Here is a 14,838-nt window from a genome sequence, read left to right as displayed (position 1 = left end):
TAAGAGTCAGAGTGGTCACTTCACTTGCCTTTTTTGTTTGGGACAGACATATTGGGCCAATAAACCTCACTTTCCAAAACTAAAGTCTTAACAGGTTTTGTCTTTTTGCTTTCTTATCTAAAAAGATTACTGTAATTAACAGAAAACATCTGAATGGGGAAGATTATTATTACAAAAGATTAATCATCCAAAAGATTAATTAACTTTAACCCAGATTTCACTCCTTTCCATATAATTTATGCAGGCAAATGACAGGAGTTCTATGATGTCAATGCACTTTGAGATACACTCATGGGCAAGGCATTGTTTATAGTTATCTCTTGTCTTGTCTGACATCGCACCATTGCCAGGATTGCCCTCCGAAACCTGCAAAGGTCAAGAAGGGAAAAACAGAAAAATTATTAGCTGGAGAACCAAATACAAAGAAAAACTGGGTAAGCTGGCCTTAACTATTAAATAAAACTTATTTATTAAAAAAAGATGCATTTGGAATTCAAAAAGACCTAGGTCTTTTTAACTTCCATGTACAGGAATGCATGGTTAATTCAGTATTTCTTCTACAACAGGGATCACGGCAGCTTTGGCTTATCCCAGCAGAGAGTACAGCCAAGACAAAGGTGAACTTACAGAGTGGGGAAAAAACCAGATGTTTTTTTCATTGACTCAGCAGGGTCAGGTAAGTTTACCTAGACAGAGATCATAGGCTCTGCTTGAAGGTTGGTAGCAGAGAAAAGAAGAATTCCTCTTTGAAAAACCCAGTCCTCAGTCAGAGGCACAGGCTTGATTAGAGCATTTGTTATGCTGGCTTAAAACAGAAGAATGGGTTTAACTTATTTACTTTTATAAAAATGATCAATCCATCCTAATCAGTCAGAATATGATATATCCCAAATCAAGCAAGAAAATCTACAGAAGTTACATGTTACTAAGCCACATGCATTTTGGCCACAGTCATTAAAACCAGTCTGCTACTGATGCAACCCAAATTCCATAATGAATCCCCTTGCTAAAACACAAAGCAACTTTCAAAACTCTTAAAAAAGCTATGCTAATGTGTTCTCAAAAATCTTTGCCAATTCAGTAGGTTCTGATGATGATCAAAACAAGTTATTTTAGACTTTCCTGTCCAAAAGGTCATCTTTGGTAAAAATTCAGTAGGTTCTGATGATGATCAAAGCAAGTTATTTTAGACCTTCCTGTCCAAAAGGTCATCTTCGGTAAGTTAACAGTGGCTTACACTTTGCTCTACACTAATCAGTTTGTCTTATTTTACAGATGATCCTTCTACAGTCAGATGATATGCTAAAATCATAAAGTAGACTGGCACTAAATTAGGAACACTTACTTTTTGTTTGCAACAACATAAATGCAGGGATTATAGAACGTGGAAGATTTTGCGAATAGAGGGGCTATGATGGCCATTGCAGGAGAAATTTTCTTGGGGTCTCCAAAGGAAGACCATAAACACACAATAGAATATGGAGACCATGCCACCAAGAACATTACAATCATCACAACAGACATCTGCAAAACAAGAGGAACAGACACACAGCCAGTATTACCTCAAGATGAAGACCTCATAACCTAACCTCACAAGCACATGCACCTGTGTGAAAATGGAGCTATCCTGAGTGAAATAAGATATAAACAAGCACACCTAACAAAATTTGACAGGTTACAATGAAATCTCACTTTAATAGCACACCTCACTGCCATGTATTGGGCATGCTGTTCTTTCATTCCTTCAAAGTCAGCACTATTACTGATTATATCAAATCTGTCCATGAGGAGTTTAAATGACCAGAAAGGACTTCACACATGAACGATGACACCCACAACAGTCACTCTGGGATGCTATTACAAACAGTAAATATGAACAGAGACAAAAATCTAAGCCAAATGTTTAATAAGGTTGTTAATACAAATGTTTAATAAGGCTTAATTATGCTACAGTTAAATAAAAGAAAGTACATGTTCTAGGACACAAAGTCTCAGACCATATACTTGAGGAACCCAGAAGCATCTGCTTGGTTTAATGAAGCATGATAGCCACGTTCAAGTGTCATACTGAAGAGATTTCTGAGCAGTCATGTCTGACAACAATCTGAGCATGTTGGGGCTCAAACTCCAAAACACACCATGCCACAGCTAGACCTGAACAGCAACAAACTGGGGGTAGTGGGAGGGTAGGAGTGTTAATCAACTGAGACAGACTTTTCTGGCTTTTGTCAGGGACATGAATCAGTAATGAAAACTAGAATGGAAATCTCAAATTAATCAAGTGGACAAAACAAACCACTAGAAAACCAAACAAAACTGCAGTGCACTTTGTACCTATAGGATTCCCCAGAATTGTGTACCTATACCCTTATTCTATCCTTCAGTGATGAACAAAATGAGAAAAGAGGAGTAAATGGCTGGCTTGTATGAGCTGTTCTGGAGCAGAACCAACAAACAAGCAGTGACTGCCTTCACAGAACATTCCCATCGAAATGCAAATGCAATACCTATTGATAATAACATAAGAAAGAAGCCTTTCATTTAGAGGTTTGTTGGGTGCATAGAAAGCTTAGAAGATGCTATTTTGTGAAAAGCAAGCAGTCCAGTTCTAAAGAAGGATACTGCTTAACTTCAAAGCCTCAATCTATTTTTGTTTTAAATAAAACTCTGTGTCTTCAACTGCAAAACAGGAAAAATGCATTTTCTTCACAAATCTGAGTCTAAATTTAGAACCAAATCCTCAGTTTCAAGCATTCTGAAAGTTCTTAATAAAAGCAAAATGCTCACATTAGTCTTTTTAGGCAAAAATACTGTTTTTCAGAACTTAGTAATGAGAAAGTTTTCCAAGGAATTTCAAGTTTGCATTGATAAGTAATTATAAAACATAGGTACATACTCTTCTGTCCAATTCTCTCTCACTTTTTCATCATGCCCAACCATAAATCACCTCTTTACACAAAATCAAAGGAGCTAGTGAACTTCAATATTTCTCAAGGACTTTTATACATTAAAAGAATGTCAACCTTTCAGGCAGGATATACTATTTCATGCCATAACTCACATTTGCTACTGTTTACATAAGAAAGAGATAAGCTCAACAGACTGAAAAGAACAAGGGATTGGAATCACACAGCTCAGGAGTTGGAAATTCCTGGGCCACAAGTTCAAATCAGAGTTGAACAATGCATTTCAGACCAGATACACCTGTGAACCTAGCAGAAAGCTTAAGGACTCTGCAGACACAGAGAATAAAAATTCTCCTAGGGCACCTCTCAGGTACATTGCTATGTAATGACAAAGTGCAGAGCCAAGGAAAATTGATGATGTTCCCAGCTTTCAAAGTAGCTATTAATTTGGAAAATAGTATGAGGCCAAAAGTAAAGAATCTAGTCCTATAAGTCAAGCCAAGGGTTTTCACCAAAGCTCAATTTGAGTTAATATTTAGTATGAAAGGAAAAGGGGGAATGTAGGAAACAGAAATGCTTGAAAAGCTGCACTGTTCCTTTGCCCCTAAGACTTTTAAACAAAAGAACACACTTCAAAAAAAACATACACTCATTTACCTTACCTTGGTCACATCTACTTGGTCAGACCAATCTATGTTAATGCTCTCCAGGCAGTTACTGCGGGCATATTGTTTCATTGTCCGGGAAACATTGTAATAACAGTAAAACATGACTGTTAAGGGTACAACAAAATTAACAGCAATTACACTCATTGTGTAGGAAACAAAGGACCTGATAAGACAGAAAAACAAAACAGAGTAACTTACAAATAGCCATCCAGGAAAAGTTCCTAAGCAATTTGGTATTTTGATTTGATTATTAAATTTTATAACAAGCTCTAAAATAATAAGAAAATTTTCTTTAGCTTTAATTTTTTTTTATTGCCAACTGTAAGTCTTGCAGTTTTCAAGCATGGCTCAATTCCTGTGGGGGTTTTTTCTAGATTTGCTCTATGTTCTTTCCATTGTTTTGAATTTATTTTTTTTAAATTAGGCTTCACACTTCAGAAAGAAGTTATGTTCATGTAGTGGTGAATTAAATAATCTTAGACTTCAATGAGACAGCAAAGTCAAAAGAAAGGGTGAAGGGGAATCTTACACATCATTTTTCCTCCAATTTACTGTGCATGTTGCTCCAGTGGGATCCGGGGCATAGCTAGCCCAGCCTACAGTAGGCATGGAAGCCCAAAAGACTGCATTGATCCAAGCAGCAAGGATTAGGGTGGCATAGCTACGGGTAGTCATTCTTCTTCCTGTGGCCAAGCACATACAATCACAAACCATTGCCATCTATTGCTTCTTTCCAGCATCAAACTAGAATAAGTGACTTCCAGAAAGCACATTAGGGGTTAATAAAAGGCTACACTCCTGAACACTGCAGCATGCATGTTTCATACTGCTGCATGACATCTCAATCTTTCCAGCCTTTTAGCCACTTAAATACCATCACCCATTCCAACTCTCAGCACACAGGCAATACCTGATCCTGACCCCATGCCAAAAAGCTTATTGTGTGACAGTGCATTCAGGTACATCCTTGGGAGGAATTCACTGTTACAACACAGCTGTAACAGAGGAGAGAAAAACATGCAGTGTGGTGTTAGCACAACACTAGAGACACACATCAGCTTGCAGAGGTCAAAACCTGCCACAGCCAGAGGCTTCTTGTGTGCTTCTGTACATGGATGTGGCCTTCTAAAGACTGAAAACAGCCATGAAAATATAACTGACAAACTGAATAACAGCCTGAATAAATGTGAATTATTTGCTTTCACAAGCAGTACCATCCATGCCAACTAGATAACTTACTTAACCACGTAATGTAGGATCAATTTATGCCCAGCACTGTAATTACAGAGCCATTCATGAGAAAACAATACAATCAAATCAGATTTTTATCCCTTAGAATCCCATCAGTGAACAATTTTTTACCATAAGTAGAGTACCTATATCAGGCCTGCAGATTGTCAGGTAACGGTCAACTGCAACAACAGTGAGCAAACCAATACTCGCCATCCCAAAAAAGATATTTAATGCAGCATAGATCTGAAATTAAAGCAAACAAGAAAATCCTTTCTGATAAATCTTTCAAAGGTAGAAGCACAAATTTGCCACAGTTCTTTTCCATAAGCAAGGTCTTGAAGGAACTAATTCAATGCAGGCAATTTGAAGCTGGTACATTAAAAAGCAAATGTTTCAAAAGCAACTTGCTTGTGTGCACATCAGAAATCCTAAAAAGAGTAGTATAAAAATCAAACAAATGCCATACTTCAACAAGTAAATTTTGAGATTCAGGGTTTGGAGAGGTTCATTTCATGTTTTCAATACATGTTAAGGAAAACTGAAGGCATTTGTTTCATCAAGAAACTTTTGGCTTTGATGAATGTGAAATTCTGTTACTTAGCTCCCCTTGGCCCCATTTTTGTGTGTGTCAGATAAACTGCAGAGTGACACATGCTGTAATCCCAACATGTGCCAAGTGCACCTGCCCCATCATCCCATGGACAGCCTGATCAGGAAGGATGAGTGGGAGGGCTGTGTTACCACTGGCACCCCAGAGCCCTGTGCCAGACCACCTGCCACAAGCAGATCTAATAGAACCACATGACAGTCAGCCATCTCATTTCACAGGATTCGTTTGGTTCAGGTTGAGCTGAGTTCTGTTTCAAGCAGTGGTAGTGAAATTTCACATCAGTGACAATACCCTACAGGTTAGTCTAGATTCAAACATATTAAAAGTGAGACTTGCTGTCAAACAGTGACTGAATTTTGAGCTTGAAGTAAGTGTGTACTGAGGCAAGTGATGTCAGATTGTTATAAACATCCATTATATAAAGGTCCAAAAATATATAGCATTGATAATGTTTGCCTTGAGATACATTTTCAGCATATGCCTTCACATTACTACTCATCTTCCTGGGCACTTAAGTCCAACAGTCTATCAATAATGTAAATTTAAATCACAGTGAGCAAAGTGCACCATCTATCTGCTGTGGCATACAATTTTTTTTCAGCCTATTTATTCTTAAAAATAAACAGCTATTAAAACCAAACTAAATCTTTAATGGAGACCAATAGCCTTGCAGGCCTTCATTTTGAATATCCTAACAGTCCTGTTCAAAAGAACATGTATTTGCCAAGCAGAACCCATTAAGTTCTGTAATGCTCACCATTAAAGCAGTAGCCACATCCAAAGTGGTTTTAACACTCAAATAAGTCATCAAATGTGCATGTGCTGCTACAACTGTCTTCATTTGGGTATTTCATTTCCTAAGCCTTCTTAAAGCTATTTTAAAATCTCTAGTTGATAGGTACAAGGTTACACTTTAATGTCTTCATGTTACAAATAGAAGTTTAGAGTGAAATACACATGAAATACTATCTCCAGAATTGTTGATATTACAGAACATCAGCTTCAGATCTAAAGTCAAATTCTGCATCTCCATCTTATCTCTTAAAAGGACTAACACCAGGTAGAGCTACTACTTATTTCTCAGTTTGCTTTTAAGTGCCCTGAACTTTGTCTCTGACTGAATTGCAATACCTGGCATCCAGTATATCCAAATTTCCAGCTTCCATGGAGGTCTGAGGCAGCAGACATGGGGTAACCAATGCCACTAACACCAATGTCAGTAAAAGCCAAGTTGATAATAATTGCATTAGTTGCTGTCCGAAGCTCTTTGTATTTAACAAAGATGCCTAACACAACAATGTTACTGAAAATGCTTATCACTCCTGCAAAAACAGAAAAAGGGGAAACTTTACAAAAGATACACACTAGCCAGTAATACACATGCAAAAGAAAATGCAGCCTATTGCAATACATAAGTCCCAAATAAACAAACTTTATTGTCAGTCAAGTGCAATTTTGCAAAGAGGACAGACACCTGAAAAGAAGAGAAAAGCTTTTCAAATTAGGCAACTTTCACTTGGATTCAGTAAGGGCTAAAAGTGGAGCATTTGCCAAACCTGGGACTTTGAATGCAATAACAAGCACAGCAGAAATTCATATGCACCTAGGATTACACTTCAAACACTCCAGCCACCAAGTACAGTGCTGACTTCCATGGTAAAAATAAAATGCAAATTGGTGACTGGTAAAAAAATAAAAGTGATGCTTATGATGCACTTGATCTAGCAGAAGGCCCCTGCCAACACCTGGTATCTTCTGTTCTCAGCAGAGAGTTTCCACTGTGTATTTGACTGTTCTCAGCAGAGAGTTTCCACTGTGCATTTGAGAGTGCTGGAGTGGGTCCAGAGAAGAGCAATGAGGCTGGTGAAGGGACTCGAGCACAAGTGCCATGAGGAGAGGCTGAGGGAGTTGGGATTGTTTAGCCTGGAAAAGAGGAGGCTGAGGAGAGACTTTATCACCCTCTACAACTCCCTGAAAGGAGGTTGGAGTCAGGTGGGGATTGGTCTCTTCTCCCAGGCAACCAGCAGCAGGACAAGAGGGCACAGACCCAAGCTCTGCCAGGGGAGGTTTAGGTTGGATATTAGGAAGAGATTTTTTACAGAGAGAGTAATCAGCCATTGGAATGTGCTGCCCAGGGAGGTGGTGGATTCACCATCCCTGGAGGTTTTCAAGATGAGACTGGATGTGGCACTTGGTGACATGGTCTAGTAGACACATTAGGATTGGACTTGATGATCTTGGAGGTCTTTTCCAACCCGATTGATTCTATGATTTTATGATTCAGACAATAATCCTGGGTAAAAGGAATATACAAGCTTTGACTTTGCTGCAACTAAGATAGCCAGACTAACCCCACTCTGCTCATGAGGTCCCAAAGCTCTGCCAGCATCTGGTTATTGCAAATTGTATTTTCTAAGCTATTTCAAGTAGTCTGATCCACGCAGCCTGCCACAGTGGCAAGGCTGGGCCTGCACCAGAGCTATTTCCTAAACTTAACAAGCTCTAGGTCTGTATCACAGCCAAGGTAAAAGTCCAGCTCTGCATTGAAATGGCTCCTGTCTCACTAACCTATTTAAATTTTTTTTATCTGACTTGATTCAAATTGTGCCTGAAATCTATTATTTGGCAACACAAGAAATGTCCAGGAGTCAAAGAGTCATCACAAGTACTAAAACAGGACTAAATGTAACATTCTCCTCTCTTCATATCCAATCCCTCTGAAAATTGCTTTGGATTTAAGGCCCTTTGAGGTGCCCAGGACACTCTTCAGGACCTTGTGCATTAGGAAGCTTTTTCTGGTGACCTATATTAAAACCTCCACATTCTCCTTTTCTCCTGTCATTCCCCCTTCCTAGCCAAATCTTACTGCATGCTTCTTGGAGTAAGTTTAAAAGGCATTGCCACAAAATAAAAAAAATATTGTTGTTTTATTCTCTTCAGATTCCACCCTGTTGTAGAGGTATCCAGAGCAAACTCCCATCCCCTAAACTTTCGCTAACCCACTGTTATATCACTGAATCAAGGCCTAAACTTACGAATATTTGTATAGTTTGGGCACCTGAAAACAGAAGTGCATAGCAGAATGTTATTTTAGTACAAATCTAACAACACATTACCCATGGAAATGTCCCTCAGAATTTTGGGGTTGTTTTGGGGTTTTGTTTCTTTTGATTTGTTTTTATTTTAAAAGTTTCACCTATGAATTGAAACACTATAGTTTTTGTCATCACAGATCTGAGGCATAATTGTGTAAGGAGTTTGAGTGAGTGGCTGTCATACTGGATGTGGACTCCCAAAACCAGACCCATCTTCTTTCACCGTCACCTTGGTACCTTTTTTATTATACCTGAAACTCACAAAGGTTTCACCACCATAAGCAGAAAGATATCCATGAGGCAATATTGTTTCCTGCAGGCTGAGTATCCCTGTTGTCATCACAAAAATTAATACACTGACCAGTGCAATACTTAACAGTTGCTTCCTTCTCAGAAAACAAGGCAATTATTTGCAAAAGAGAGAAGCATTCAAACCTTTTAAAAAGCAGCATAATGATGAACACTGTATCCAGACTTCATTCTTATTCTTAGACATCTACACAGCTTAAATTCTCCAGATGTGAGATTTGCTGTGGTGAAGCATTTGCAAAGCAATCAATCATATTTTCAAATATATTATAGCCCTTACCGTCAAAAACATTCCTTATTAAGAAAGTGAAGACTTACTAGACCTCCGTAACTATAATAAAGAAAACAAAACAAAACCAACCAAACAAAAAACAACCCACAAATTAATCCAACTTTTTTTTTTGACATTTAATTTCCATGCAAGATTAAGAAAGAAGTGCTGGGTTGATTCTGGCTAATTCCATTGATACCCCATGATCACCTATGATCACAGACACCTTTGATCTCTACCATCATGGGATCAAAACAATCTGAAAAGACCACATTGTTACATATAATGTAATCAAGTTTAAGCAAAATATAACAGGCACACACTTATTTGCAGCACTGTTTGCAGTTACCTGCAAATAGTGTGACAGCACTGCAGAGTATATCTAGCCTTCCAATACCTGACCATTATCCATCTCTACAGCTCCTTAAGAAATCTGTGTAGCTGTTTGACCAATTTCTCTAAAGACCTGAAATAAATTATTGTCTTTGCTTCCAAAAATACCCTCTTTAGCAGAACAGCAACTTGATACTCATCACTCCAGACAGATATGCTAAATAACAATCAGCAGTACTATTTCATATAAGTGTAGAGTACATTAATATTCTAAAGTATTTAAAAATCTAATTCTAGAAAAATTATGAATAAATTATTAATGAGGTCTATTAATAAAGTATCGATTAACCAATTTGATTTTCCATAATAAAGATACAGAAAGCCTATTTTTAAACACAGTAGTTTTCAGGTTTTGGTTAGGTAGATTTTTTCATTGCTATAGCACTCAGTGCTTCAGAAAAGCACTACTGAAGCAGTTGTGGCTATACAATAAGAGAGTTTTAAGGGAAAAAAAGAAAAATTCTATAATCATTCAGGTTTATCCAAAGACCACTGCAGTCAGAGAGAACTAACATGATGTCAAGCTTTACAGCATGCTTTTGTAACGTGTCATTGGTGAAAAATACAGCTGCAACTGGAGTCTGCTCTTCTCTGATTAATGACCAGCTCCCTCCTCCCAAGTCACATTCCAACCCTTCCCCTTACATCCCCCTAACAGACACTGCTCACATGCTCAGACTACACATATATTACTACGAACATGTGGCCCAGGAGAAACCTCAAGATAGCTTCGAGCACATCACAGAAAAATGCAAGATGTGACAGCTATGCCCTATTTTTATCTCTTCTGCAAGCTGGCAGAAATTAATTCTCACTCTCTTCTATAATTACATATCAACAAAATACATTTTTCGAGACACAACACTGCCTTCAAATATAGAGCAGAAAACTTAGCTGGTTCTGCACACTTCAGATGTTTCTGCGCATTTCAGTCAGGCTGCTGATTGCTAACTTGTCCACAAATATGGAGAAAAGCCATCAGACAGTTGTTTAATACAAAATGAAATACCATTGCTGTTACTACACAAAATGAGCATTCAGATCTACAAGTTCTATTTTTTAAAGTTATGCAACAATTTGCCAATGCCCATACCTGCTGTTATTAAGTAAGCTGCAACTATGTTGTGCTCAGTCTGTGTAAAGGCTGAATGAGCTTCATTGTCACTTTCTGAGGAATTGTATGAATCATTCCAATGCATTTTCGACAAGAGACTGTTGTCTATCCTCTGCAATAATTCATCAAGACGACGAAACACTACAAAACCCTGTCAGGCAAATCCTTTCATTATTCAACAGACTCACTGAACAATTAAAAGAAGGGGGGTAGGGAGGAGTTCTCCCCACCACTGACAGCTTCCAAGCATAATTTAATTGGACTAAAGTGGAAAGAAGTTTACGCTCCCAATCTATGCAGGAGATTGTTAATTAAAACAAAGAGCAGCACAGAACTGAGCAAATTTCCAACAGTATGCTTAAACTTCATTCTTACTGCTAAAGAGATTAACTGTCACATGCCCCCAAACTTTTTCCTTCAAACCTCTTGTGCAATGCTTTGGAAACCTCAACAAAAGTTGACTCAGTTCACTTGATTATCAGCCTGGCTTGGAACTAATTCTCATCATCACAGAAAGCATAAAAAAACTACATGAAGACACAAATGTCAATTTCTTTAAAATGCAGGATACGCTTACTCTAAAGCCCATCTCTTCAAATCTTTAAAGACACTTCTTCAGGATTCATTGTTTGATTTAAACCCTCAAGCTGAGAGACACAAGAAAAACACATCCCAGTATTTTCTAAAGTGAAGCATGACTTTCAGAGAATTCAATTGCTGTATCTTAAAACAGTCTGGTCTGCAGAAAATGTTGAATATACCTTGTAAGTCTGAACATCCTCCCCCTTCTAAACACAACACACGTAAGCTTACTTTGGGCAAATTTTCCAAAGCATATTACTGGGCAGAAAATTATCTGGCATTTCCCAAAGACTTGAGCAGCAAAAGTTGTAGTTTTCTTCTCATCAGTAATGAGGTACCAGCACATCAAGGCAAAGACCTTTTACAAAATCCTGCATAAATATCAGCTGCAATAAATCCTTGCCCAAAGAGCTTATATGCAGTATCAAAAGGAGCTGTTTCCCATCAGTTGTTTCATACAGTTTTTGCCTCCAGTTAGCATTCATACAGGGTATAAAAGTGACAAGGATGAGCAACCAGTGATTCTACAACTGTCTGTGGTCCACAGGCAGCTCAAGCAGGCTTCCAGGCTAGGCCTGTGTCTTCTGAGCAGCAATAAGGGTGCAGGGACACAGGCAGAATTAAGGAATACAGCCATCCCATAGAAAGGAAGTATACACGAGAAGCTCTCCCTTCTCTAACCTGTGAAACACTCATTGAGCATTCTGTCCCACTCCTCAGCTCTCCAAAACAGACATCCTGCATCTTTTGTCCATTTGAATATAAAAGTAAGACAATTTTGATGTAAAACTTGTGCATCATTAATGCATAGGATCAGTTCTAACAGCACTTTCTTTAATATCATAGATCTACACTCATTCTTACAGATCTCAGGGTACTTGCATTATTACAGTATTTTTCCTGTCAAAAGAGGATTAGACAGGAACAGGGTGAGAGGGTTTTGAAAAGAAGGATGATCTGTTTTGCAATGAAGCCACTTCCCTAGTGCCCCACAGTCCTGCCTTGAAAGATGAAATCATAGTGATAATTTGATATCTTTGTTTTCCTCCCCTGACACTTTGGCAAGATTTTCAAAAGCACCTCAGATGGTGCAGCTTCGACAGAAGTCAGAGCTTGCAATGCTGAATGTCTCAGAAAAGCAAAACATTACTATTTTTATTCAGATAGGATTCCAGATGTAGAGTGGCAGTTAATGAGACCATAGAATTTTTACACTTGTTGATGAAAATGCAAGTTTCTAATATGTGCAGTCCATCCTTGGCATCAGCACATTGTCTCCAGCTCCTCTTAAATTTAGCTAATTTTACAGCAACATGAATTGAAAGAAAAGTCAAATTTAAAGGCAGACATCATTAATCTAAAAGTATTTTTTTTCTAGAACACTGCAGTTCATAAAAAAAAGCCAATAAGATAAAGCAAGTAATTAAATACTGAAGTACACAAATAATCCAGAAAGCTGGAACAACAGCTTCTAAACCAAATAAAATGTTTCTTGCCACATTGCTTATTAATACTGGTATAGGAAAGCAAATTTAAAAAAAAAACAAAAACCCTCAGGCTGGTTTTATCTTCCAATAACTGATAATATTGCTGGGGCCAGAGGGGCACTTTATAAACTCAGGTGATGCTTTTCCTTTGCACTTGTCCCAGATGAGTAGCAACAAAACACAACTTCTATTTAAGTTCATTTTTTAATTTGTAGGTATCTATCTATATATATATGTGGGGCAACGTAAAACTCATTACAGGGTTTAGCAAGTTGCTTTCATAGAACCATAGAATAATCAGGATTAAAAGAGACCTCTAAGATCATCGAGTCCAACCTGTCACTCAGCTGTAATCATAACATATCCTCCAGCGTCAGTTCCAGACACTTCTTAAACACTTTCAGGGATGGAGACTCTACCACCTCCCAGTGCCTGATCACCCTAACTGAAAAAAATTTTCCTAACATCTAATCTGAATCTCTCCTGTCTCAGTTTATGACCATTCCCTCTAGTCCTCTTATTGCAGGCCTATCTCCAACCCAGGCAGGGAGTTGCAGAGAGCCAGGAGGTCACCCCTGAGCCTCTTCTCCAGGCCAAACAAACCCAATTTCCTCAACCCTTCCTCAAGCATGTATTCTAAATCTTTTATGAGCCTCGTTGCCCTTCACTGGACTTGCTCCAGTGCCTCAATGTGCTTTTTAAATTGAGGGGCTCAAAACTGAACAGAGTACTCAAGGTGTGGCCTCATCAATGCCAAATACAGGGGGATGATCACTTCCCTAGTCCTGCTGGCCACACTATTCTTGGTACAGGCCAAGGTGCCATTGGCCTTCTTGGCCACCTGTGCACACTATTGGCTCATTTGAGCCACTGTCCACCAGCACTCCCAAGTCCCTTTCTGATGAACAACTCTCAAGTCACTCCTCCCTCAGCCTGTAGTGCTGCATGGAGTTGCTGTGACAAAAGTGCAGGACGTGGGACTTTGCCTTATTGGGTGGTTTATGCAGGTCAGTCAATATCAGTCCCTGAGAGAGGAAGTATTCCTGGACAATTCCAACATGAATATGACAAGTCAGCAGAATAAGCTAAAGAGTTTAAAAACTGCTTTTGCATGTTTTTAAGTTGGAACAGAAGCCAGTTTGGATCAAAGAGTCAAAACTAAAGCAACTTTTGTCTTATCCTTCCCTATTGTATTGGGTACTAACCCGTTCAAGCCTTTGATTAAAAAAAGCCCTAAAAGCTTCCACAATATATTCACGGACTTGTGTGTAAAGTATAGTTCAATCCACAAGTGATGAGAGTAGAGAAACGTACCTTTTGCATTGAAAAAAAAATTTATAAATCAGAAACCAGAACCAAATCCAAACTCCTTCTTGCCTGTTTCCCGCAGTGAACACACCACAAACCCACTCCAATCTCACTCCTCCCACGCATACCCCACATACCACCCCCAGAGGGCTCAAGGCACAAAGTCCTGAACGTCCCATTCACCTTTACAAACAGATGCAAATGGTTCAAATCTCATGGGAAACAAATGACTTACTTTTTTCTCCTCTGTCACAGACTTCTACTAGACTTAAATTGTTGATTTGAAAAGTTTGAGTCCAAAGAGGTTCAAATCTCATGGGAAACAAATGACTAACTTTTTTTCTCCTCAGTCACAGACTTCTACTAGACTTAAATTTTGATTTGAAAAGTTTGAGTCCAAAGATATTTTTAGCTGACAGAAAAAAATGCCCTGAAAAATATGTGACTCCACAAAGGTTTTTACTTGCCATACTTCACACAGTAGTTACGTCGTGGGTTTTCTAAAAAAAGACAATACTGTTTCTTGCCAAGACAGTGCTTTGCATATCTGCAAATAACTTCGCATGAGTATGTATGTTACTATCCAGCACTGCTTCAGGCAAACATTCATATCCATGAGTCAATGCCAGAAAACACATTGTGCCCTACAACTGCCAGTGGTGTAGACTTAAATTAAAATATCCCAATTATTTTCTGCACTTCATCATATTTCTCTGACAAAGTAACACAGGAAATCTATGAACTACATTGAACCATCCTATCCTACCAACTACAGAAAACACAGGGAGAAAAAACATCCCTCCAAGAAGGCAGGCAGAGGCAGTAATGGTATTTGCAGTGGTTAACAATTCAAGCTTTACAG

General features: G+C 38.5%; 1 protein-coding gene across 1 annotated transcript; it reads right to left on the bottom strand.

Moving 5' to 3' along the window:
- Nucleotides 1–115: 115 nt before the first annotated feature.
- Nucleotides 116–10,787, bottom strand: RRH (retinal pigment epithelium-derived rhodopsin homolog). Its single transcript, XM_009073167.1, has 7 exons — nucleotides 10,579–10,787; nucleotides 6,549–6,739; nucleotides 4,951–5,050; nucleotides 4,104–4,257; nucleotides 3,569–3,737; nucleotides 1,346–1,524; nucleotides 116–366 (listed from the first exon to the last, which is right to left on the bottom strand). Exons 1-7 carry the CDS (start codon nucleotides 10,682–10,684, stop codon nucleotides 261–263), a joined length of 1,005 nt encoding a protein of 334 aa, XP_009071415.1. The 5' UTR covers nucleotides 10,685–10,787; the 3' UTR covers nucleotides 116–260.
- Nucleotides 10,788–14,838: the final 4,051 nt, after the last annotated feature.

Source organism: Acanthisitta chloris, unplaced genomic scaffold (assembly GCF_000695815.1).
Source record: "Acanthisitta chloris isolate BGI_N310 unplaced genomic scaffold, ASM69581v1 scaffold1830, whole genome shotgun sequence".
NCBI lineage: Eukaryota > Metazoa > Chordata > Aves > Passeriformes > Acanthisittidae > Acanthisitta > Acanthisitta chloris.
This window is presented reverse-complemented; position numbering and strand designations above follow the sequence as displayed.